The following is a 24,751-nucleotide window of genomic DNA, read 5'->3' on the forward strand; positions in this document are numbered from 1 at the left end:
ATTTTCATGATTGCTAGGCCCGTAGGCCTCTTTGAAGGCAAATAAACTGACACCGAAAAACTTTGTGTCTGGACCCCTTTAAAGCATATGCCATGCAGTTACCATCTAACATAGTGCTGGGAAAAGTTGTGCATCCATGACCTCAATGCCAGCTTTGGGAAGTTGTCATACTGGGTGCTACGCTGCTAATCTCCACTTCCTGGCCATTCTGTGCTGGGTGTCGACCACTTCCACCTGCTTACTCTTGCCTCTCCTTCTTTCCATTAAACGCTGTCCATGCACTAACACCAAGCATTTTGCTGACAAATGCACATGTTTTATTCACAGTATGTCCCAAGTCTCTATCTTGCCAGAACTGTAGCAATTAATGATTGTTTCTCATTGCATTACGAGAAAAAAAACTCCACTTGTTTGCTTCTTAGTCAAGTCCCTTAGGTGTACAGCAGACATGTTCAACAAGGAAGATTGTCACCATGCTGGGATCTATGATGAAAGATCAAACGCATTTTACATAGCACCTACTTTGACACAGACGCATGAAAACTATAGCCCATGCTCATTGTATTGGCTGCGCCGCCTGTTGGCCAGGCCGCGAAGCGTGAGCGGGTCGTGTCTGCTGCTCTCCCTGTCCGTTTCAGCGCGCTGTTGTGATAAGCTTGTGTTTTGATATTACATAGTGTGGAGTATTGATTAGTCGCGAATATATTTAAATGTAAGTCTTCAGTGACGTAAAGGGTCGTACTTCTGCGTAGATGGCTGCTCGAAAACTTTTAAAATTTTCCAGGAACATGTCCTTGTGTCCCCTCCGTGCCTTCGCTCGTCAGCGGTTTTTTCAGCAGCGCAGGGGACAAAGGACGTGACAAGTGCACAGACACGGCGCTGAACTTACAACAGGTTTATTGAGGTGATTTTCACTACTTAAATACAGTGGCAACCAATCTCAAATGAAAAGACAGATACACAAAACAGATTGACGAAAATGACAATTCCTGAGCACAGGTCTACAGTGGCACAAGACCAGCTGCGCACGTTTTTCTATTCTCATCAAGGAAACGTAGTACTTTATCAGACAGAGCTATTGAGGCAACGCTTACGCATTCATCTTTGAATTTATGGATTTCATGAGCTTCAATGATTTGACGAGTGATTTTGCCTCTACAGAGAATGGCTCTTCCTGAGAGCACACAGCGGCACAACTTCAGCTCATGGTGCACTTGAATGGCGGCGGTGGACCTCAGACGGCAGACAGGACTACGGAATTCTTATGGCAGTGCGCGCTGCCGCAGCTTCGAGCCATCACTAAGAGGACGCATCAGGAAAGCTTCAGTCCGGTCCACACCTATGGTGAAGTGTCCTTGCCGGAACAAGTACAAGACGTCCTTAGACGAGGACCGAAGTTCGCCGTGGAACCCAGGCGATCGGCACCGGAACTTCTTGCGATGGTGAGACAAGTTTCCAGCCTAGCAGCGGCTCCTGAAGTGGACCGATGTGTTTCAGATGGAGTGGACATTTTGGCAAAGTGTAAACCTACCAGGTGTAGAATTCCAATCAAATTCACCGTTTCGTTTTTAAAGAACAACTCGCTGACCCTATTACAGGCTGATAAAGAGGGAGGTTTTGCTGTGATGCCAAAAGCGCTCTACTTATCGAAGGCAGAAAATGCTATCAGTTCAACATTCCGGCAGAGAAGCGATGTCGGTCTAAGTAAAGTGAAAGCCCGAGCACGGAAAATGTGTGCACAAATGAATTTGGAATCCCTAGCCAAGTGTATAGAGAAAAGCAAGGGGTCCTGCTTAAAGATATTCTTCACAGCCAAAACTCACAAGCTGGACTGCCCACTTCGAGCAATAGTCTCCGAGGATGGCACATGGCAAAAGTCTGTCGCGTTATTTTTTGCAAGACAAGCTGAACCTCTTAACCATTGACGACCCTTTTCAGGTGAAGAGTTCTAACCAAGTAATCGCTTTCTTGCAACAAAACCCAGGGAAAGGCTTTTCGGCCTGCTCTATCGATATAAAAGATTTATATTATTCCCTTCCGCAAAAGAAACTGCTGGCAAGCGTTGAAGAATGCAATTGATTCCTTTGGTGTGGTAGCTTTCCAGAATTCGGCAGGCATCACCAATAGCAACTTCTTGGAACTCCTTACTTTTTACCTTAACTCCACATTTTTCACCTGGAATGAATCTGTTTACCTCCAGAGCAATGGCGTCTGCATTGGTTCATGCATAGCTCCGATACTGGGCGACATTTATCTCGCGCACCATGACAAGCTCCTTGATAGTCATCTCCACGAAAGCGTGGCTCGTGTTTTTAGGTTTGTAGATGATTTTTTAGTTTTGATGACATGTGCAGTTACTGACGCAGGGGCCTCGGTCTCGAAAGTTTTATCAATTTTTCACACCTGTCTTGACCCTGTTGTTTTGACGCATGAAACGCCTTCTGAAGGAAAGTTACGTTTTTTAGATCTTGCCATGTTCCTCAAGAATAGCCATGTGTGCTGGCGTTACGAGCCACGATGCCAGAAGCCCCTCACGCCTTTCGCTTCTGCACATTCTAAGCTTGTAAAGCGCGGCATCGCAAAGTTGCATTTAAGAAATGCCCTAGAAAAATCATGCCATCATGCGATGCAAGACAGCTATCAAAATCAGGTGGTACGCTTACAAGCAGCAGGATACCCTTCCGACCTTCTGATTGCAATATCACAGAGCCTGCTAAGAGAAATCATTAATTCAGGCCGCAGAGATTCCACTGAAAGGCCCAAGGAAGAAAAAAGAAAGTATGTGGTTATTCCTTATATACACCGCATTTCACATAATCTGAAAAGGGTGGGAGCGCGTGCCGTTGTAAACGTTGTTTTTTTCCGCGCCCGATAAGCTTTCCAAACTCTGCCATATTGTAAACAGCAGCAATGAAAGGATAGTTGGCTGCGATAAGAAACACCAAAAAGGTTTTGTACCATGTAGCAGCAATGTTGTGTACAGGTTTCCGCTTACATGTGGCAAGCACTACACGGGGCAAACTGGTCGTTGCCTCAACGTCCGGCTGCGGGAACACAACAACAACGTGAGCGGCACCGCTTCCCGTCACCTTGGCATTCATTGCAGAGACTGCACAGAGGAAAGAAAAAAGAACAAAAAACCACCGTGTTATCCTGTTTTCACTCAGTGTCGAGTGCTGTCAGATAATAGAACAAAAATCACTCGTGAAATCATTGAAGCTCATGAAATCCATAAATTCAAAGATGAATGCGTAAGCGTTGCCTCATTAGCTCTGTCTGATAAAGAACTACGTTTCCTTGATGAGAATAGAAAAACGTGCGCAGCTGGTCTTGTGCCACTGTAGACCTGTGCTCAGGAATTGTCATTTTCGTCAATCTGTTTTGTGTATCTGTCTTTTCATTTGAGATTGGTTGCCACTGTATTTAAGTAGTGAAAACCACCTCAATAAACCGGATGTAAGTTCAGCGCCGTGTCTGTGCACTTGTCCCGTCCTTTGTCCCCTGCGCTGCTGAAAAAACCATGTCACACCAACTTGCCCAAGCTTCTACAGTATCAGCGTCAGTGGTAGATCGTGGCTGCTCGACGAGAAAAATAAAAATTTGCGTCGTATTGAATTTGTGTGCTAGAGCGTTAAATGCTTTTCTTGTATTTCTATCTTCCCCCACATTCAGTGAACATTTCGATGCGTACTTGCTTCGTCATGGCTAGCAAGGTGCAAAACAGGCGCGCTGTTTGCAAATGTGACAGGTCGCCCACCTTTCGATGTAAGCGCTTTTAAAGGAAAAAGGGTCGATGCAAGAAGCAGAGCCGGGGGACGCGGAGGCAAGTTGTGAGTGGCTCACTGCTACTGTATGCTTCTAACAATGAGTTAGCTGTATCGAGAAGCAGGAGATGGCTGAAAAGAATGCACCACACAAGTAAGTTGTTTTTATCAAAGGCAGTGCCCGTATTGCAGTTTTCCGTTGCTGCCTTGTGTCTGTATGGATGTCGTCATACTCATGTCGGACATTTATAAGAATTGACGTTCCACTCCAACCTGCGTATAAGCACAAAAACTGATGCATGTGCTTGTATTAAAGGAATGCAGCTGCAGGTGTCCTTTGCCTGCTGACAGCGTGAAGGTTGAGGAGCCTCAGTTGTTTATTCGTTCTCAGCGAAGACAAAACAGCATGCCTAAAGAATTACTAAGCGAATAGTTAAAGCAAGTATTGTATTCTTCAGTGAGACAGGAAAGCAGTCCATAGAAAAAGCAGCTAGATGAAAATTTGGAAGCACCCGCCATATGATTTAGTGGCTTTGGCGTTCGGCTGCTGATCTCAGGGTCGCGGGTTTGAGCTCGATCCTGCTGCAGTGGCAGTATTTCGACGGTGGCAAAACATAAAAACAATGGTGTGCTGTGCGACGTCAATGCACGTTGAAGAACCCCATACGGTATAAATCTGGAGCCGTCCACTGTGGTGTTCTTCATAGCCCATGTGTTCCTTCAGGAAGTTAAACCTGGCATATCACTTCCAAAGTTTGGAAGCCTGATAACTTGGTGATGTAAAGTCTTAATTTGCAGTGCAAGAGATGTTAGCGCTGGTTTACTATTGTGATGCATCCCAGAGCCGATGTGCTACATAGTTATGTTTTGTGAAACTCGTATGTGTTAATGAATATGAGGGCCGCTGGCAGAGTTTGCTCTGAATTTTTCATCATTATTCATGGCGTGGTGTGCACAATTGCTCCACTTTTCTGCTGAAACCGTTGGTGTCTTGTTTATGACCAGAGCTTCAACCAAAGGAAGCCATAAATCTTTATGCTCATTCTTGGTATCATTATTAACTTGTACCCAGAGAAACTCCATAGGTTAAAGCCTAGGTGGGAGCCAGAGCTTGACGTTGCCAGCCCTCGCCACAGCGACACCTACATGGTATTTGACAACACACAGTTTGGGCAGCTTCATGATTTATGGGAGCCACATTGTTGGCATCATAGCGTTCCATTAGTGTTCTCTCTGTCAGCTACTGCTGAACTGCTTCTTTGTGTAAAACTGTTGTCGGCATTGCTTCGTCCAGATGTGAATGGCACAACTGCTTGTGTTTTGCTACGATGTTTCTCTTGTCTGCCTCTGGAGCACATGAGTGCAAACATCTCAAAATGATTGCCACCCGTATCTTCATAGCAGTCTTCACCCTTTTCGTTCTTTCTGCAGGAAACATACAGGGAGCCGTTGATGGGCCTTTCTCACTGCTGATGTGCATCACAATGATGCGGTGGCCCTTCCCTGGCAGCCTGCTCCAGGCCATGGTTGTCCTGATCTTGGCACAAGCAGCACACGCTCGCTGTTCTGTCCTTCCACCAACACTGCGCTTGCTGCCGTTGCACATATCTCATCCAGGTAAATAATTTTGGAACCTACCATCTTGTACCTTATGTAGCTTTGCTGCCTTGCGAAAGTGTCTTCTCTTTCAGTGGGCAGCTAGTGTAATTTTTTTGCATGTTTTCTTCTGTCAAACGATGCGTTAGACATTAGAATACATGAATTACCGTGTGGTATTTTCCTACAAGCGCTAAATAATTTGATTGAATTTCTTCTCTCGTGCTGTTTCGGTTTCATTGACCGAATGACGACTGTGACGTCAAGTTGACGGTTTGTTCGCGTGATCTACTAGAAAAACTGCAATATAATCGCTGATATGTAGATTTAATTCACCATGACATTTAATCCAGCATCTTCCAAGGCATGGAATGACAAGCCTGTTAGTGATTATATTAAAGTTTTTCCAGTTGATCACGTGGCCAAAACATCAACTTGACGTCACAGTCGTCCTTCGGTCGACGAAACCGAAACAGCGTGAAGAAGAAATTCAATTGTAAACTATTTAGCGGTCGTACACAAATACCACAGGGTGCTTCATGTATACGAATGTCTACGATATCGTTTGAAAGAAGAAAACACGCAAGAAAAAATTTGGTGTCTATAGTCCTTAAAGGGGTGCAGGCACAAAATTTTAAATGCAATGAACGGCTTGAGAGTGAGAGAGAGAAAGACTTTACTGTGCAGAGGAATTCGGGCCTCCCGGGACCCCTGGGTCCCCGCACGACCACACCGCACTCAACCGTTCAGGCTAAAAGGTCCATGACGCTGGCCGCACAGGTGGCGACGATCTTCTGTCGTGCCTGATCTGTGGAGCGTAGTGAGGTCTCCCAGTCCTCCCATGTTTGGAGTGGCTCTGGCCTGCTGGGTGGAGGGGAAGCCGGACAGATCCCGAAGATATCAGTCAGGTTTGCCTTTTGAGCATTGCACACAGGGCAGGAAGGTGGTATGGGTCGGTAGTGGGAGAGGAGAGAGGGGTTAGTTACCGTACGATTTCTTTCATGGGCGTAAGAAGTTGCCATCTTGCAAGTGTCTGGCACATTCTTTGAGGGGAACATAAGTTATTGCTGTTTTTAATGCTGTCCGATGAGCCTCTCGCCATTTCCACCTACATTGGGCTGCCTCCGCTGCTCAGTGGTTATGGCGCTTCACTGCTGACCTGAAAGACGCGAGTTCGATCCCGGTCGCGGTGGTCGAATTTCGATGGAGGTGAAATACTAGAGGCCCGTGTACCATTCGACGTCAGTGCACATTAAAGAACCCCAGGTGGTGGAAATTTTGCGGAGCGCTTCACTACAACGTCCCTCATAGCCTGAGTCGCTTTCGGACGTTTAACCCCCATAAACGAAACTATTTCCACCCACATCGAGTGATGTCATTGTGCACTTGCTTTAATTATTGTGACGTCGCTGAACTCAGGTGTTTTTCACTTCAGCGCTGGCGCTAACTGAGACCAAAGGCTTTGTGTACAAAATGGCTTGTAATTAATTATTCACACTGTGCACTGGTGTTTTGCTCTTATTTTCATGATTGCTAGGCCCGTAGGCCTCTTTGAAGGCAAATAAACTGACACCGAAAAACTTTGTGTCTGGACCCCTTTAAAGCATATGCCATGCAGTTACCATCTAACATAGTGCTGGGAAAAGTTGTGCATCCATGACCTCAATGCCAGCTTTGGGAAGTTGTCATACAGGGTGCTACGCCGCTAATCTCCACTTCCTGGCCATTCTGTGCTGGGTGTCGACCACTTCCACCTGCTTACTCTTGCCTCTCCTTCTTTCCATTAAACGCTGTCCATGCACTAACACCAAGCATTTTGCTGACAAATGCACATGTTTTATTCACAGTATGTCCCAAGTCTCTATCTTGCCAGAACTGTAGCAATTAAAGATTGTTTCTCATTGCATTACGAGAAAAAAAACTCCACTTGTTTGCTTCTTAGTCAAGTCCCTTAGGTGTACAGCAGACATGTTCAACAAGGAAGATTGTCACCATGCTGGGATCTATGATGAAAGATCAAACGCATTTTACATAGCACCTACTTTGACACAGACGCATGAAAACTATAGCCCATGCTCATTGTATTGGCTGCGCCGCCTGTTGGCCAGGCCGCGAAGCGTGAGCGGGTCGTGTCTGCTGCTCTCCCTGTCCGTTTCAGCGCGCTGTTGTGATAAGCTTGTGTTTTGATATTACATAGTGTGGAGTATTGATTAGTCGCGAATATATTTAAATGTAAGTCTTCAGTGACGTAAAGGGTCGTACTTCTGCGTAGCTGGCTGCTCGAAAACATTTAAAATTTTCCAGGAACATGTCCTTGTGTCCCCTCCGTGCCTTCGCTCGTCAGCGGTTTTTTCAGCAGCGCAGGGGACAAAGGACGTGACAATTGCACAGACACGGCGCTGAACTTACAACAGGTTTATTGAGGTGATTTTCACTACTTAAGTACAGTGGCAACCAATCTCAAATGAAAAGACAGATACACAAAACAGATTGACGAAAATGACAATTCCTGAGCACAGGTCTACAGTGGCACAAGACCAGCTGCGCACGTTTTTCTATTCTCATCAAGGAAACGTAGTACTTTATCAGACAGAGCTATTGAGGCAACGCTTACGCATTCATCTTTGAATTTATGGATTTCATGAGCTTCAATGATTTCACGAGTGATTTTGCCTCTACAGAGAATGGCTCTTCCTGAGAGCACACAGCGGCACATCTTCAGCTCATGGTGCACTTGAATGGCGGCGGTGGACCTCAGACGGCAGACAGGACTACGGAATTCTTATGGCAGTGCGCGCTGCCGCAGCTTCGAGCCATCACTAAGAAGATGCACAGTCCGGTCCACACCTATGGTGAAGTGTCCTTGCCGGAACAAGTACAAGACGTCCTTAGACGAGGACCAAAGTTCGCCGTGGAACCCAGGCGATCGGCACCGGAACTTCTTGCGATGGTGAGACAAGTTTCCAGCCTAGCAGCGGCTCCTGAAGTGGACCGATGTGTTTCAGATGGAGTGGACATTTTGGCAAAGTGTAAACCTACCAGGTGTAGAATTCCAATCAAATTCACCGTTTCGTTTTTAAAGAACAACTCGCTGACCCTATTACAGGCTGATAAAGAGGGAGGATTTGCTGTGATGCCAAAAGCGCTCTACTTATCGAAGGCAGAAAATGCTATCAGTTCGACTTTCCGGCAGAGAAGCGATGTCGCTCTAAGTAAAGTGAAAGCCCGAGCACGGAAAATGTGTGCACAAATGAATTTGGAATCCCTAGCCAAGTGTATAAGAGAAAAGCAAGGGGTCCTGCTTTAAGATATTCTTCACAGCCAAAACTCACAAGCTGGACTGCCCACTTCGAGCAATAGTCTCCGAGGATGGCACATGGCAAAAGTCTGTCGCGTTATTTTTTGCAAGACAAGCTGAACCTCTTAACCATTGACGACCCTTTTCAGGTGAAGAGTTCTAACCAAGTAATCGCTTTCTTGCAACAAAACCCAGGGAAAGGCTTTTCGGCCTGCTCTATCGATATTAAAGATTTATATTATTCCCTTCCGCAAAAGAAACTGCTGGCAAGCGTTGAAGAATGCAATTGATTCCTTTGGTGTGGTAGCTTTCCAGAATTCTGCAGGCATCAGCAATAGCAACTTCTTGGAACTCCTTACTTTTTACCTTAACTCCACATTTTTCACCTGGAATGAATCTGTTTACCTCCAGAGCAATGGCGTCTGCATTGGTTCATGCATAGCTCCGATACTGGGCGACATTTATCTCGCGCACCATGACAAGCTCCTTGATAGTCATCTCCACGAAAGCGTGGCTCGTGTTTTTAGGTTTGTAGATGATTTTTTAGTTTTGATGACATGTGCAGTTACTGACGCAGGGGCCTCGGTCTCGAAAGTTTTATCAATTTTTCACACCTGTCTTGACCCTCTTGTTTTGACGCATGAAACGCCTTCTGAAGGAAAGTTACGTTTTTTAGATCTTGCCATGTTCCTCAAGAATAGCCATGTGTGCTGGCGTTACGAGCCACGATGCCAGAAGCCCCTCACGCCTTTCGCTTCTGCACATTCTAAGCTTGTAAAGCGCGGCATCGCAAAGTTGCGTTTAAGAAATGCCCTAGAAAAATCATGCCATCATGCGATGCAAGACGGCTATCAAAATCAGGTGGTACGCTTACAAGCAGCAGGATACCCTTCCGACCTTCTGATTGCAATATCAGAGAGCCTGCTAAGAGAAATCATTAATTCAGGCCGCAGAGATTCCACTGAAAGGCCCAAGGAAGAAAAAAGAAAGTATGTGGTTATTCCTTATCTACACCGCATTTCACATAATCTGAAAAGGGTGGGAGCGCGTGCCGTTGTAAACGTTGTTTTTTTCCGCGCCCGATAAGCTTTCCAAACTCTGCCATATTGTAAACAGCAGCAATGAAAGGATAGTTGGCTGCGATAAGAAACACCAAAAAGGTTTTGTACCATGTAGCAGCAATGTTGTGTACAGGTTTCCGCTTACATGTGGCAAGCACTACACGGGGCAAACTGGTCGTTGCCTCAACGACCGGCTGCGGGAACACAACAACAACGTGAGCGGCACCGCTTCCCGTCACCTTGGCATTCATTGCAGAAACTGCACACAGGAAAGAAAAAAGAACAAAAAACCGCCGTGTTATCCTGTTTTCACTCAGTGTCGAGTGCTGTCAGATAATAGAACAAAAATCACTCGTGAAATCATTGAAGCTCATGAAATCCATAAATTCAAAGATGAATGTGTAAGCGTTGCCTCATTAGCTCTGTCTGATAAAGAACTACGTTTCCTTGATGAGAATAGAAAAACGTGCGCAGCTGGTCTTGTGCCACTGTAGACCTGTGCTCAGGAATTGTCATTTTCGTCAATCTGTTTTGTGTATCTGTCTTTTCATTTGAGATTGGTTGCCACTGTACTTAAGTAGTGAAAATCACCTCAATAAACCGGATGTAAGTTCAGCGCCGTGTCTGTGCACTTGTCCCGTCCTTTGTCCCCCGCGCTGCTGAAAAAACCATGTCACACCAACTTGCCCAAGCTTCTACAGTATCAGCGTCAGTGGTAGATCGTGGCTGCTCGACGAGAAAAATAAAAATTTGCGTCGTATTGAATTTGTGCGCTAGAGCGTTAAATGCGTTTCTTGTATTTCTATCTTCCCCCACATTCAGTGAACATTTCGATGCGTACTTGCTTCGTCATGGCTAGCAAGGTGCAAAACAGGCGCGCTGTTTGCAAATGTGACAGGTCGCCCACCTTTCGATGTAAGCGCTTTTAAAGGAAAAAGGGTCGATGCAAGAAGCAGAGCCGGGGGACGCGGAGGCAAGTTGTGAGTGGCTCACTGCTACTGTATGCTTCTAACAATGAGTTAGCTGTATCGAGAAGCAGGAAATGGCTGAAAAGAATGCACCACACAAGTAAGTTGTTTTTATCAAAGGCAGTGCCCGTATTGCAGTTTCCCGTTGCTGCCTTGTGTCTGTATGGATGTCGTCATACTCATGTCGGACATTTATAAGAATTGACGTTCCACTCCAACCTGCGTATAAGCACAAAAACTGATGCATGTGCTTGTATTAAAGGAATGCAGCTGCAGGTGTCCTTTGCCTGCTGACAGCGTGAAGGTTGAGGAGCCTCAGTTGTTTATTCGTTCTCAGCGAAGACAAAACAGCATGCCTAAAGAATTACTAAGCGAATAGTTAAAGCAAGTATTGTATTCTTTAGTGAGACAGGAAAGCAGTCCATAGAAAAAGCAGCTAGATGAAAATTTGGAAGCACCCGCCATATGATTTAGTGGCTTTGGCGTTCTGCTGCTGATCTCAGGGTCGCGGGTTTGAGCCCGATCCTGCTGCAGTGGCAGTATTTCGACGGTGGCAAAACATAAAAACAACGGTGTGCTGTGCGACGTCAATGCACGTTGAAGAACCCCATACGGTATAAATTAATCTGGAGCCGTCCACTGTGGTGTTCTTCATAGCCCATGTGTTCCTTCAGGAAGTTAAACCTGGCATATCACTTCCAAAGTTTGGAAGCCTGATAACTTGGTGATGTAAAGTCTTAATTTGCAGTGCAAGAGATGTTAGCGCTGGTTTACTATTGTGATGCATCCCAGAGCCGATGTGCTACATAGTTATGTTTTGTGAAACTCGTATGTGTTAATGAAAATGAGGGCCACTGGCAGAGTTTGCTCTGAATTTTTCATCATTATTCATGGCGTGGTGTGCACAATTCCTCCACTTTTCTGCTGAAACCGTTGGTGTCTTGTTTATGACCAGAGCTTCAACCAAAGGAAGCCATAAATCTTTATGCTCATTCTTGGTATCATTATTAACTTGTACCCAGAGAAACTCCATAGGTTAAAGCTGAGGTGGGAGCCAGAGCTTGACGTTGCCAGCCCTCGCCACAGCGACACCTACATGGTATTTGACAACACACAGTTTGGGCAGCTTCATGATTTATGGGAGCCACATTGTTGGCATCATAGCGTTCCATTAGTGTTCTCTCTGTCAGCTACTGCTGAACTGCTTCTTTGTGTAAAACTGTTGTCGGCATTGCTTCGTCCAGATGTGAATGGCACAACTGCTTGTGTTTTGCTACGATGTTTCTTTTGTCTGCCTCTGGAGCACATGAGTGCAAACATCTCAAAATGATTGCCACCCGTATCTTCATAGCAGTCTTCGCCCTTTTCGTTTTTTCTGCAGGAAACATACAGGCAGCCGTTGATGGGCCTTTCTCACTGCTGATGTGCATCACAATGATGCGGTGGCCCTTCCCTGGCAGCCTGCTCCAGGCCATGGTTGTCCTGATCTTGGCACAAGCAGCACACGCTCGCCGTTCTGTCCTTCCACCAACACTGCGCTTGCTGCCGTTGCACATATCTCATCCAGGTAAATAATTTTGGAACCTACCATCTTGTACCTTAGGTAGCTTTGCTGCCTTGCGAAAGTGTCTTCTCTTTCAGTGGGCAGTTAGTGTAATTTTATTGCATGTTTTCTTCTGTCAAACGATGCGTTAGACATTAGAATACATGAATTACCGTGTGGTATTTTCCTACAAGCGCTAAATAATTTGATTGAATTTCTTCTCTCGTGCTGTTTCGGTTTCATTGACTGAATGACGACTGTGACGTCAAGTTGACGGTTTGTTCGCGTGATCTACTAGAAAAACTGCAATATAATCGCTGATATGTACATTTAATTCACCATGACATTTAATCCAGCATCTTCCAAGGCATGGAATGACAAGCCTGTTAGTGATTATATTAAAGTTTTTCCAGTTGATCACGTGGCCAAAACATCAACTTGACGTCACAGTCGTCCTTCGGTCGACGAAACCGAAACAGCGTGAAGAAGAAATTCAATTGTAAACTATTTAGCGGTCGTACACAAATACCACAGGGTGCTTCATGTATACGAATGTCTACGATATCGTTTGAAAGAAGAAAACACGCAAGAAAAAATTTGGTGTCTATAGTCCTTAAAGGGGTGCAGGCACAAAATTTTAAACGCAATGAACGGCATGAGAGTGAGAGAGAGAAAGACTTTATTGTGCAGAGGAATTCGGGCCTCCCGGGACCCCTGGGTCCCCGCACGACCACACCGCACTCAACCGTTCAGGCTAAAAGGTCCATGACGCTGGCCGCACAGGTGGCGACGATCTTCTGTCGTGCCTGATCTGTGGAGCGTAGTGAGGTCTCCCGGTACTTCCATGTTTGGAGTGGCTCCGGCCTGCTGGGTGGAGGGGAAGCCGGACAGATCCCGAAGATATCAGTCAGGTTTGCCTTTTGAGCATTGCACACAGGGCAGGAAGGTGGTATGGGTCGGTAGTGGGAGAGGAGAGAGGGGTTAGTTACCGTACGATTTCTTTCATGGGCGTAAGAAGTTGCCATCTTGCAAGTGTCTGGCACATTCTTTGAGGGGAACATAAGTTATTGCTGTTTTTAATGCTGTCCGATGAGCCTCTCGCCATTTCCACCTACATTGGGCTGCCTCCGCTGCTCAGTGGTTATGGCGCTTCACTGCTGACCTGAAAGACGCGAGTTCGATCCCGGTCGCGGTGGTCGAATTTCGATGGAGGTGAAATACTAGAGGCCCGTGTACCATTCGACGTCAGTGCACATTAAAGAACCCCAGGTGGTGGAAATTTTGCGGAGCCCTTCACTACAACGTCCCTCATAGCCTGAGTCGCTTTCGGACGTTTAACCCCCATAAACGAAACTATTTCCACCCACATCGAGTGATGTCATTGTGCACTTGCTTTAATTATTGTGACGTCGCTGAACTCAGGTGTTGTTCACTTCAGCGCTGGCGCTAACTGAGACCAAAGGCTTTGTGTACAAAATGGCTTGTAATTAATTATTCACACTGTGCACTGGTGTTTTGCTCTTATTTTCATGATTGCTAGGCCCGTAGGCCTCTTTGAAGGCAAATAAACTGACGCCGAAAAACTTTGTGTCTGGACCCCTTTAAAGCATATGCCATGCAGTTACCATCTAACATAGTGCTGGGAAACGTTGTGCATCCATGACCTCAATGCCAGCTTTGGGAAGTTGTCATACAGGGTGCTACGCCGCTAATCTCCACTTCCTGGCCATTCTGTGCTGGGTGTCGACCACTTCCACCTGCTTTCTCTTGCCTCTCCTTCTTTCCATTAAACGCTGTCCATGCACTAACACCAAGCATTTTGCTGACAAATGCACATGTTTTATTCACAGTATGTCCCAAGTCTCTATCTTGCCAGAACTGTAGCAATTAAAGATTGTTTCTCATTGCATTACGAGAAAAAAAACTCCACTTGTTTGCTTCTTAGTCAAGTCCTTTAGGTGTACAGCAGACATGTTCAACAAGGAAGATTGTCACCATGCTGGGATCTATGATGAAAGATCAAACGCATTTTACATAGCACCTACTTTGACACAGACGCATGAAAACTATAACCCATGCTCATTGCATTGGCTGCGCCGCCTGTTGGCCAGGCCGCGAAGCGTGAGCGGGTCGTGTCTGCTGCTCTCCCTGTCCGTTTCAGCGCGCTGTTGTGATAAGCTTGTGTTTTGATATTACATAGTGTGGAGTATTGATTAGTCGCGAATATATTTAAATGTAAGTCTTCAGTGACGTAAAGGGTCGTACTTCTGCGTAGCTGGCTGCTCGAAAACTTTTAAAATTTTCCAGGAACATGTCCTTGTGTCCCCTCCGTGCCTTCGCTCGTCAGCGGTTTTTTCAGCAGCGCAGGGGACAAAGGACGTGACAAGTGCACAGACACGGCGCTGAACTTACAACAGGTTTATTGAGGTGATTTTCACTACTTAAATACAGTGGCAACCAATCTCAAATGAAAAGACAGATACACAAAACAGATTGACGAAAATGACAATTCCTGAGCACAGGTCTACAGTGGCACAAGACCAGCTGCGCACGTTTTTCTATTCTCATCAAGGAAACGTAGTACTTTATCAGACAGAGCTATTGAGGCAACGCTTACGCATTCATCTTTGAATTTATGGATTTCATGAGCTTCAATGATTTCACGAGTGATTTTGCCTCTACAGAGAATGGCTCTTCCTGAGAGCACACAGCGGCACATCTTCAGCTCATGGTGCACTTGAATGGCGGCGGTGGACCTCAGACGGCAGACAGGACTACGGAATTCTTATGGCAGTGCGCGCTGCCGCAGCTTCGAGCTATCACTAAGAGGACGCATCAGGAAAGCTTCAGTCCGGTCCACACCTATGGTGAAGTGTCCTTGCCGGAACAAGTACAAGACGTCCTTAGACGAGGACCAAAGTTCGCCGTGGAACCCAGGCAATCGGCATCGGAACTTCTTGCGATGGTGAGACAAGTTTCCAGCCTAGCAGTGGCTCCTGAAGTGGACCGATGTGTTTCAGATGGAGTGGACATTTTGGCAAGGTGTAGACCTACCAGGTGTAGAATTCCAATCAAATTCACCGTTTCGTTTTTAAAGAACAACTCGCTGACCCTATTACAGGCTGGTAAAGAGGGAGGTTTTGCTGTGATGCCAAAAGCGCTCTACTTATCGAAAGCAGAAAATGCTATCAGTTCGACTTTCCGGCAGAGAAGCGATGTCACTCTAAGTAAAGTGAAAGCCCGATCACGGAAAATGTGTGCACAAATGAATTTGGAATCCCTAGCCAAGTGTATAGAGAAAAGCAAGGGGTCCTGCTTAAAGATATTCTTCACAGCCAAAACTCACAAGCTGGACGGCCCACTTCGAGCAATAGTCTCCGAGGATGGCACATGGCAAAAGTCTGTCGCGTTATTTTTTGCAAGACAAGCTGAACCTCTTAACCATTGACGACCCTTTTCAGGTGAAGAGTTCTAACCAAGTAATCGCTTTCTTGCAACAAAACCCAGCGAAAGGCTTTTCGGCCTGCTCTATCGATATAAAAGATTTATATTATTCCCTTCCGCAAAAGAAACTGCTGGCAAGCGTTGAAGAATGCATTGATTCCTTTGGTGTGGTAGCTTTCCAGAGTTCTGCAGGCATCAGCAATAGCAACTTCTTGGAACTCCTTACTTTTTGCTTTAACTCGACATTTTCCACCTGGAATGAATCTGTTTACCTCCAGAGCAATGGCGTCGGCATTGGTTCATGCATAGCTCCGATACTGGGCGACATTTATCTCGCGCACCATGACAAGCTCCTTGATAGTCAACTCGACGAAAGCGTGGCTCGTGTTTTTAGGTTTGTAGATGATTTTTTAGTTTTGATGACATGTGCAGTTACTGACGCAGGGGCCTCGGTCTCGAAAGTTTTATCAATTTTTCACACCTGTCTTGACCCTGTTGTTTTGACGCATGAAACGCCTTCTGAAGGAAAGTTACCTTTTTTAGATCTTGCCATGTTCCTCAAGAATAGCCATGTGTGCTGGCGTTACGAGCCACGATGCCAGAAGCCCCTCACGCCTTTCGCTTCTGCACATTCTAAGCTTGTAAAGCGCGGCATCGCAAAGTTGCGTTTAAGAAATGCCCTAGAAAAATCATGCCATCATGCGATGCAAGACAGCTATCAAAATCAGGTGGTACGCTTACAAGCAGCAGGATACCCTTCCGACCTTCTGATTGCAATATCACAGAGCCTGCTAAGAGAAATCATTAATTCAGGCCGCAGAGATTCCACTGAAAGGCCCAAGGAAGAAAAAAGAAAGTATGTGGTTATTCCTTATCTACACCGCATTTCACATAATCTGAAAAGGGTGGGAGCGCGTGCCGTTGTAAACGTTGTTTTTTTCCGCGCCCGATAAGCTTTCCAAACTCTGCCATATTGTAAACAGCAGCAATGAAAGGATAGTTGGCTGCGATAAGAAACACCAAAAAGGTTTTGTACCATGTAGCAGCAATGTTGTGTACAGGTTTCCGCTTACGTGTGGCAAGCACTACACGGGGCAAACTGGTCGTTGCCTCAACGACCGGCTGCGGGAACACAACAACAATGTGAGCGGCACCGCTTCCCGTCACCTTGGCATTCATTGCAGAAACTGCACACAGGAAAGAAAAAAGAACAAAAAACCGCCGTGTTATCCTGTTTTCACTCAGTGTCGAGTGCTGTCAGATAATAGAACAAAAATCACTCGTGAAATCATTGAAGCTCATGAAATCCATAAATTCAAAGATGAATGTGTAAGCGTTGCCTTAATAGCTGTCTGATAAAGAACTACGTTTCCTTGATGAGAATAGAAAAACGTGCGCAGCTGGTCTTGTGCCACTGTAGACCTGTGCTCAGGAATTGTCATTGTCGTCAATCTGTTTTGTGTATCTGTCTTTTCATTTGAGATTGGTTGCCACTGTACTTAAGTAGTGAAAACCACCTCAATAAACCGGATGTAAGTTCAGCGCCGTGTCTGTGCACTTGTCCCGTCCTTTGTCCCCTGCGCTGCTGAAAAAACCATGTCACACCAACTTGCCCAAGCTTCTACAGTATCAGCGTCAGTGGTAGATCGTGGCTGCTCGACGAGAAAAATAAAAATTTGCGTCGTATTGAATTTGTGCGCTAGAGCGTTAAATGCGTTTCTTGTATTTCTATCTTCCCCCACATTCAGTGAACATTTCGATGCGTACTTGCTTCGTCATGGCTAGCAAGGTGCAAAACAGGCGCGCTGTTTGCAAATGTGACAGGTCGCCCACCTTTCGATGTAAGCGCTTTTAAAGGAAAAAGGGTCGATGCAAGAAGCAGAGCTGGGGGACGCGGAGGCAAGTTGTGAGTGGCTCACTGCTACTGTATGCTTCTAACAATGAGTTAGCTGTATCGAGAAGCAGGAGATGGCTGAAAAGAATGCACCACACAAGTAAGTTGTTTTTATCAAAGGCAGTGCCCGTATTGCAGTTTCCCGTTGCTGCCTTGTGTCTGTATGGATGTCGTCATACTCATGTCGGACATTTATAAGAATTGACGTTCCACTCCAAAGTGCGTATAAGCACAAAAACTGATGCATGTGCTTGTATTAAAGGAATGCAGCTGCAGGTGTCCTTTGCCTGCTGACAGCGTGAAGGTTGAGGAGCCTCAGTTGTTTATTCGTTCTCAGCGAAGACAAAACAGCATGCCTAAAGAATTATTAAGCGAATAGTTAAAGCAAGTATTGTATTCTTTAGTGAGACAGGAAAGCAGTCCATAGAAAAAGCAGCTAGATGAAAATTTGGAAGCACCCGCCATATGATTTAGTGGCTTTGGCGTTCGGCTGCTGATCTCAGGGTCGCGGGTTTGAGCCCGATCCTGCTGCAGTGGCAGTATTTCGACGGTGGCAAAACATAAAAACAATGGTGTGCTGTGCGACGTCAATGCACGTTGAAGAACCCCATACGGTCTAAATTAATCCAGAGCCGTCCACTGTGGTGTTCTTCATAGCCCATGTGTTCCTTCAGGAAGTTAAACCTGGCATATCACTTCCAAAGTTTGGAAGCCTGATAACTTGGTGATGTAGAGTCTTAATTTGCAGTGCAAGAGATGTTAGCGCTGGTTTACTATTGTGATGCATCCCAGAGCCGATGTGCTACATAGTTATGTTTTGTGAAACTCGTATGTGTTAATGAATATGAGGGCCGCTGGCAGAGTTTGCTCTGAATTTTTCATCATTATTCATGGCGTGGTGTGCACAATTCCTCCACTTTTCTGCTGAAACCGTTGGTGTCTTGTTTATGACCAGAGCTTCAACCAAAGGAAGCCATAAATCTTTATGCTCATTCTTGGTATCATTATTAACTTGTATCCAGAGAAACTCCATAGGTTAAAGCTTAGGTGGGAGCCAGAGCTTGACGTTGCCAGCCCTCGCCACAGCGGCACCTACATGGTATTTGACAACACACAGTTTGGGCAGCTTCATGATTTATGGGAGCCACATTGTTGGCATCATAGAGTTCCATTAGTGTTCTCTCTGTCAGCTACTGCTGAACTGCTTCTTTGTGTAAAACTGTTGTCGGCATTGCTTCGTCCAGATGTGAATGGCACAACTGCTTGTGTTTTGCTACGATGTTTCTCTTGTCTGCCTCTGGAGCACATGAGTGCAAACATCTCAAAATGATTGCCACCCGTATCTTCATAGCAGTCTTCACCCTTTTCGTTTTTTCTGCAGGAAACATACAGGCGGCCGTTGATGGGCCTTTCTCACTGCTGATGTGCATCACAATGATGCGGTGGCCCTTCCCTGGCAGCCTGCTCCAGGCCATGGTTGTCCTGATCTTGGCAGAAGCAGCACACGCTCGCCGTTCTGTCCTTCCACCAACACTGCGCTTGCTGCCGTTGCACATATCTCATCCAGGTAAATAATTTTGGAACCTACCATCTTGTACCTTATGTAGCTTTGCTGCCTTGCGAAAGTGTCTTCTCTTTCAGTGGGCAGCTAGTGTAATTTTTTTGCATGTTTTCTTCTGTCAAACGATGCGTTAGACATTAGAATACATGAATTACCGTGTGGTATTTTCCTACAAGCGCTAAATAATTTGATTGAATTTCTTCTCTCATGCTGTTTCGGTTTCATTGACTGAATGACGACTGTGACGTCAAGTTGACGGTTTGTTCGCGTGATCTACTAGAAAAACTGCAATATAATCGCTGATATGTAGATTTAATTCACCATGACATTTAATCCAGCATCTTCCAAGGCATGGAATGACAAGCCTGTTAGTGATTATATTAAAGTTTTTCCAGTTGATCACGTGGCCAAAACATCAACTTGACGTCACAGTCGTCCTTCGGTCGACGAAACCGAAACAGCGTGAAGAAGAAATTCAATTGTAAACTATTTAGCGGTCGTACACAAATACCACAGGGTGCTTCATGTATACGAATGTCTACGATATCGTTTGAAAGAAGAAAACACGCAAGAAAAAATTTGGTGTCTATAGTCCTTAAATGGGTGCAGGCACAAAATTTTAAACGCAATGAACGGCATGAGAGTGAGAGAGAGAAAGACTTTATTGTGCAGAGGAATTCGGGTCTCCCAGGACCCCTGGGTCCCCGTACGACCACACCGCACTCAAACGTTCAGGCTAAAAGGTCCATGACGCTGGCCGCACAGGTGGCGACGATCTTCTGTCGTGCCTGATCTGTGGAGCGTAGTGAGGTCTCCCAGTACTTCCATGTTTGGAGTGGCTCCGGCCTGCTGGGTGGAGGGGAAGCCGGACAGATCCCGAAGATATCAGTCAGGTTTGCCTTTTGAGCATTGCACACAGGGCAGGAAGGTGGTATGGGTCGGTAGTGGGAGAGGAGAGAGGGGTTAGTTACCGTACGATTTCTTTCATGGGCGTAAGAAGTTGCCATCTTGCAAGTGTCTGGCACATTCTTTGAGGGGAACATAAGTTATTGCTGTTTTTAATGCTGTCCGATGAGCCTCTCGCCATTTCCACCTACATTGGGCTGCCTCCGCGGCTCAGTGGTTATGGCGCTTCACTGCTGACCTGAAAGACGCGAGTTCGATCCCGGTCGCGGTGGTCGAATTTCGATGGAGGTGAAATTCTAGAGGCCCGTGTACCATTCGACGTCAGTGCACATTAAAGAACCCCAGGTGGTGGAAATTTTGCGGAGCCCTTCACTACAACGTCCCTCATAGCCTGAGTCGCTTTCGGACGTTTAACCCCCATAAACGAAACTATTTCCACCCACATCGAGTGATGTCATTGTGCACTTGCTTTAATTATTGTGACGTCGCTGAACTCAGGTGTTGTTCACTTCAGCGCTGGCGCTAACTGAGACCAAAGGCTTTGTGTACAAAATGGCTTGTAATTAATTGTTCACACTGTGCACTGGTGTTTTGCTCTTATTTTCATGATTGCTAGGCCCGTAGGCCTCTTTGAAGGCAAATAAACTGACACCGAAAAACTTTGTGTCTGGACCCCTTTAAAGCATATGCCATGCAGTTACCATCTAACATAGTGCTGGGAAAAGTTGTGCATCCATGACCTCAATGCCAGCTTTGGGAAGTTGTCATACAGGGTGCTACGCCGCTAATCTCCACTTCCTGGCCATTCTGTGCTGGGTGTCGACCACTTCCACCTGCTTACTCTTGCCTCTCCTTCTTTCCATTAAACGCTGTCCATGCACTAACACCAAGCATTTTGCTGACAAATGCACATGTTTTATTCACAGTATGTCCCAAGTCTCTATCTTGCCAGAACTGTAGCAATTAAAGATTGTTTCTCATTGCATTACGAGAAAAAAAACTCCACTTGTTTGCTTCTTAGTCAAGTCCCTTAGGTGTACAGCAGACATGTTCAACAAAGAAGATTGTCACCATGCTGGGATCTATGATGAAAGATCAAACGCATTTTACATAGCACCTACTTTGACACAGACGCATGAAAACTGTAGCCCATGCTCATTGCATTGGCTGCGCCGCCTGTTGGCCAGGCCGCGAAGCGTGAGCGGGTCGTGTCTGCTGCTCTCCCTGTCCGTTTCAGCGCGCTGTTGTGATAAGCTTGTGTTTTGATATTACATAGTGTGGAGTATTGATTAGTCGCGAATATATTTAAATGTAAGTCTTCAGTGACGTAAAGGGTCGTACTTCTGCGTAGCTGGCTGCTCGAAAACTTTTAAAATTTTCCAGGAACATGTCCTTGTGTCCCCTCCGTGCCTTCTCTCGTCAGCGGTTTTTTCAGCAGCGCAGGGGACAAAGGACGTGACAAGTGCACAGACACGGCGCTGAACTTACAACAGGTTTATTGAGGTGATTTTCACTACTTAAATACAGTGGCAACCAATCTCAAATGAAAAGACAGATACACAAAACAGATTGACGAAAATGACAATTCCTGAGCACAGGTCTACAGTGGCACAAGACCAGCTGCGCACGTTTTTCTATTCTCATCAAGGAAACGTAGTACTTTATCAGACAGAGCTATTGAGGCAACGCTTACGCATTCATCTTTGAATTTATGGATTTCATGAGCTTCAATGATTTCACGAGTGATTTTGCCTCTACAGAGAATGGCTCTTCCGGAGAGCACACAGCGGCACATCTTCAGCTCATGGTGCACTTGAATGGCGGCGGTGGACCTCAGACGGCAGACAGGACTACGGAATTCTTATGGCAGTGCGCGCTGCCGCAGCTTCGAGCCATCACTAAGAAGATGCACAGTCCGGTCCACACCTATGGTGAAGTGTCCTTGCCGGAACAAGTACAAGGCGTCCTTAGACGAGGACCAAAGTTCGCCGTGGAACCCAGGCAATCGGCATCGGAACTTCTTGCGATGGTGAGACAAGTTTCCAGCCTAGCAGTGGCTCCTGAAGTGGACCGATGTGTTTCAGATGGAGTGTACATTTTGGCAAAGTGTAGACCTACCAGGTGTAGAATTCCAATCAAATTCACCGTTTCGTTTTTAAAGAACAACTCGCTGACCCTATTACAGGCTGGTAAAGTGGGAGGTTTTGCTGTGATGCCAAAAGCGCTCTACTTATCGAAAGCAGAAAATGCTATCAGTTCGACTTTCCGGCAGAGAAGCGATGTCACTCTAAGTAAAGTGAAAGCCCGATCACGGAAAATGTGTGCACAAATGAATTTGGAATCCCTAGCCAAGTGTATAGAGAAAAGCAAGGGGTCCTGCTTAAAGATATTCTTCACAGCCAAAACTCACAAGCTGGACTGCCCACTTCGAGCAATAGTCTCCGAGGATGGCACATGGCAAAAGTCTGTCGCGTTATTTTTTGCAAGACAAGCTGAACCTCTTAACCATTGACGACCCTTTTCAGGTGAAGAGTTCTAACCAAGTAATCGCTTTCTTGCAACAAAACCCAGCGAAAGGCTTTTCGGCCTGCTCTATCGATATAAAAGATTTATATTATTCCCTTCCGCAAAAGAAACTGCTGGCAAGCGTTGAAGAATGCATTGATTCCTTTGGTGTGGTAGCTTTCCAGAGTTCTGCAGGCATCAGCAATAGCAACTTCTTGGAACTCCTTACTTTTTGCTTTAACTCGACATTTTCCACCTGGAATGAATCTGTTTACCTCCAGAGCAATGGCGTCGGCATTGGTTCATGCATAGCTCCGATACTGGGCGACATTTATCTCGCGCACCATGACAAGCTCCTTGATAGTCAACACGAAGAAAGCGTGGCTCGTGTTTTTAGGTTTGTAGATGATTTTTTAGTTTTGATGACAAGTGCAGTTACTGACGCAGGGGCCTCGGTCTCGAAAGTTTTATCAATTTTTCACACCTGTCTTGACCCTGTTGTTTTGACGCATGAAACGCCTTCTGAAGGAAAGTTACGTTTTTTAGATCTTGCCATGTTCCTCAAGAATAGCCATGTGTGCTGGCGTTACGAGCCACGATGCCAGAAGCCCCTCACGCCTTTCGCTTCTGCACATTCTAAGCTTGTAAAGCGCGGCATCGCAAAGTTGCGTTTAAGAAATGCCCTAGAAAAATCATGCCATCATGCGATGCAAGACGGCTATCAAAATCAGGTGGTACGCTTACAAGCAGCAGGATACCCTTCCGACCTTCTGATTGCAATATCAGAGAGCCTGCTAAGAGAAATCATTAATTCAGGCCGCAGAGATTCCACTGAAAGGCCCAAGGAAGAAAAAAGAAAGTATGTGGTTATTCCTTATCTACACCGCATTTCACATAATCTGAAAAGGGTGGGAGCGCGTGCCGTTGTAAACGTTGTTTTTTTCCGCGCCCGATAAGCTTTCCAAACTCTGCCATATTGTAAACAGCAGCAATGAAAGGATAGTTGGCTGCGATAAGAAACACCAAAAAGGTTTTGTACCATGTAGCAGCAATGTTGTGTACAGGTTTCCGCTTACATGTGGCAAGCACTACACGGGGCAAACTGGTCGTTGCCTCAACGACCGGCTGCGGGAACACAACAACAACGTGAGCGGCACCGCTTCCCGTCACCTTGGCATTCATTGCAGAGACTGCACAGAGGAAAGAAAAAAGAACAAAAAACCACCGTGTTATCCTGTTTTCACTCAGTGTCGAGTGCTGTCAGATAATAGAACAAAAATCACTCGTGAAATCATTGAAGCTCATGAAATCCATAAATTCAAAGATGAATGTGTAAGCGTTGCCTCATTAGCTCTGTCTGATAAAGAACTACGTTTCCTTGATGAGAATAGAAAAACGTGCGCAGCTGGTCTTGTGCCACTGTAGACCTGTGCTCAGGAATTGTCATTTTCGTCAATCTGTTTTGTGTATCTGTCTTTTCATTTGAGATTGGTTGCCACTGTACTTAAGTAGTGAAAATCACCTCAATAAACCGGATGTAAGTTCAGCGCCGTGTCTGTGCACTTGTCCCGTCCTTTGTCCCCCGCGCTGCTGAAAAAACCATGTCACACCAACTTGCCCAAGCTTCTACAGTATCAGCGTCAGTGGTAGATCGTGGCTGCTCGACGAGAAAAATAAAAATTTGCGTCGTATTGAATTTGTGCGCTAGAGCGTTAAATGCGTTTCTTGTATTTCTATCTTCCCCCACATTCAGTGAACATTTCGATGCGTACTTGCTTCGTCATGGCTAGCAAGGTGCAAAACAGGCGCGCTGTTTGCAAATGTGACAGGTCGCCCACCTTTCGATGTAAGCGCTTTTAAAGGAAAAAGGGTCGATGCAAGAAGCAGAGCCGGGGGACGCGGAGGCAAGTTGTGAGTGGCTCACTGCTACTGTATGCTTCTAACAATGAGTTAGCTGTATCGAGAAGCAGGAAATGGCTGAAAAGAATGCACCACACAAGTAAGTTGTTTTTATCAAAGGCAGTGCCCGTATTGCAGTTTCCCGTTGCTGCCTTGTGTCTGTATGGATGTCGTCATACTCATGTCGGACATTTATAAGAATTGACGTTCCACTCCAACCTGCGTATAAGCACAAAAACTGATGCATGTGCTTGTATTAAAGGAATGCAGCTGCAGGTGTCCTTTGCCTGCTGACAGCGTGAAGGTTGAGGA

The 24,751-nt window shown here is 45.9% G+C and overlaps 1 protein-coding gene across 1 annotated transcript in view; it reads left to right on the plus strand.

Moving 5' to 3' along the window:
- The window catches only part of LOC144120686 (uncharacterized), a 396,463-nt gene extending 374,254 nt beyond the window's left edge, over positions 1-22,209 (plus strand). The window contains exons 3-4 of the mRNA XM_077653324.1: positions 21,796-22,141; positions 22,197-22,209. Of these exons, the coding sequence (XP_077509450.1) occupies positions 21,796-22,141; positions 22,197-22,209 (359 nt within the window). The remainder of the gene's footprint in view (positions 1-21,795; positions 22,142-22,196) is intronic.
- Positions 22,210-24,751: the final 2,542 nt, after the last annotated feature.

Source organism: Amblyomma americanum, chromosome 1 (genome assembly GCF_052857255.1).
Source record: "Amblyomma americanum isolate KBUSLIRL-KWMA chromosome 1, ASM5285725v1, whole genome shotgun sequence".
Taxonomy (NCBI): Eukaryota; Metazoa; Arthropoda; class Arachnida; order Ixodida; family Ixodidae; genus Amblyomma; species Amblyomma americanum.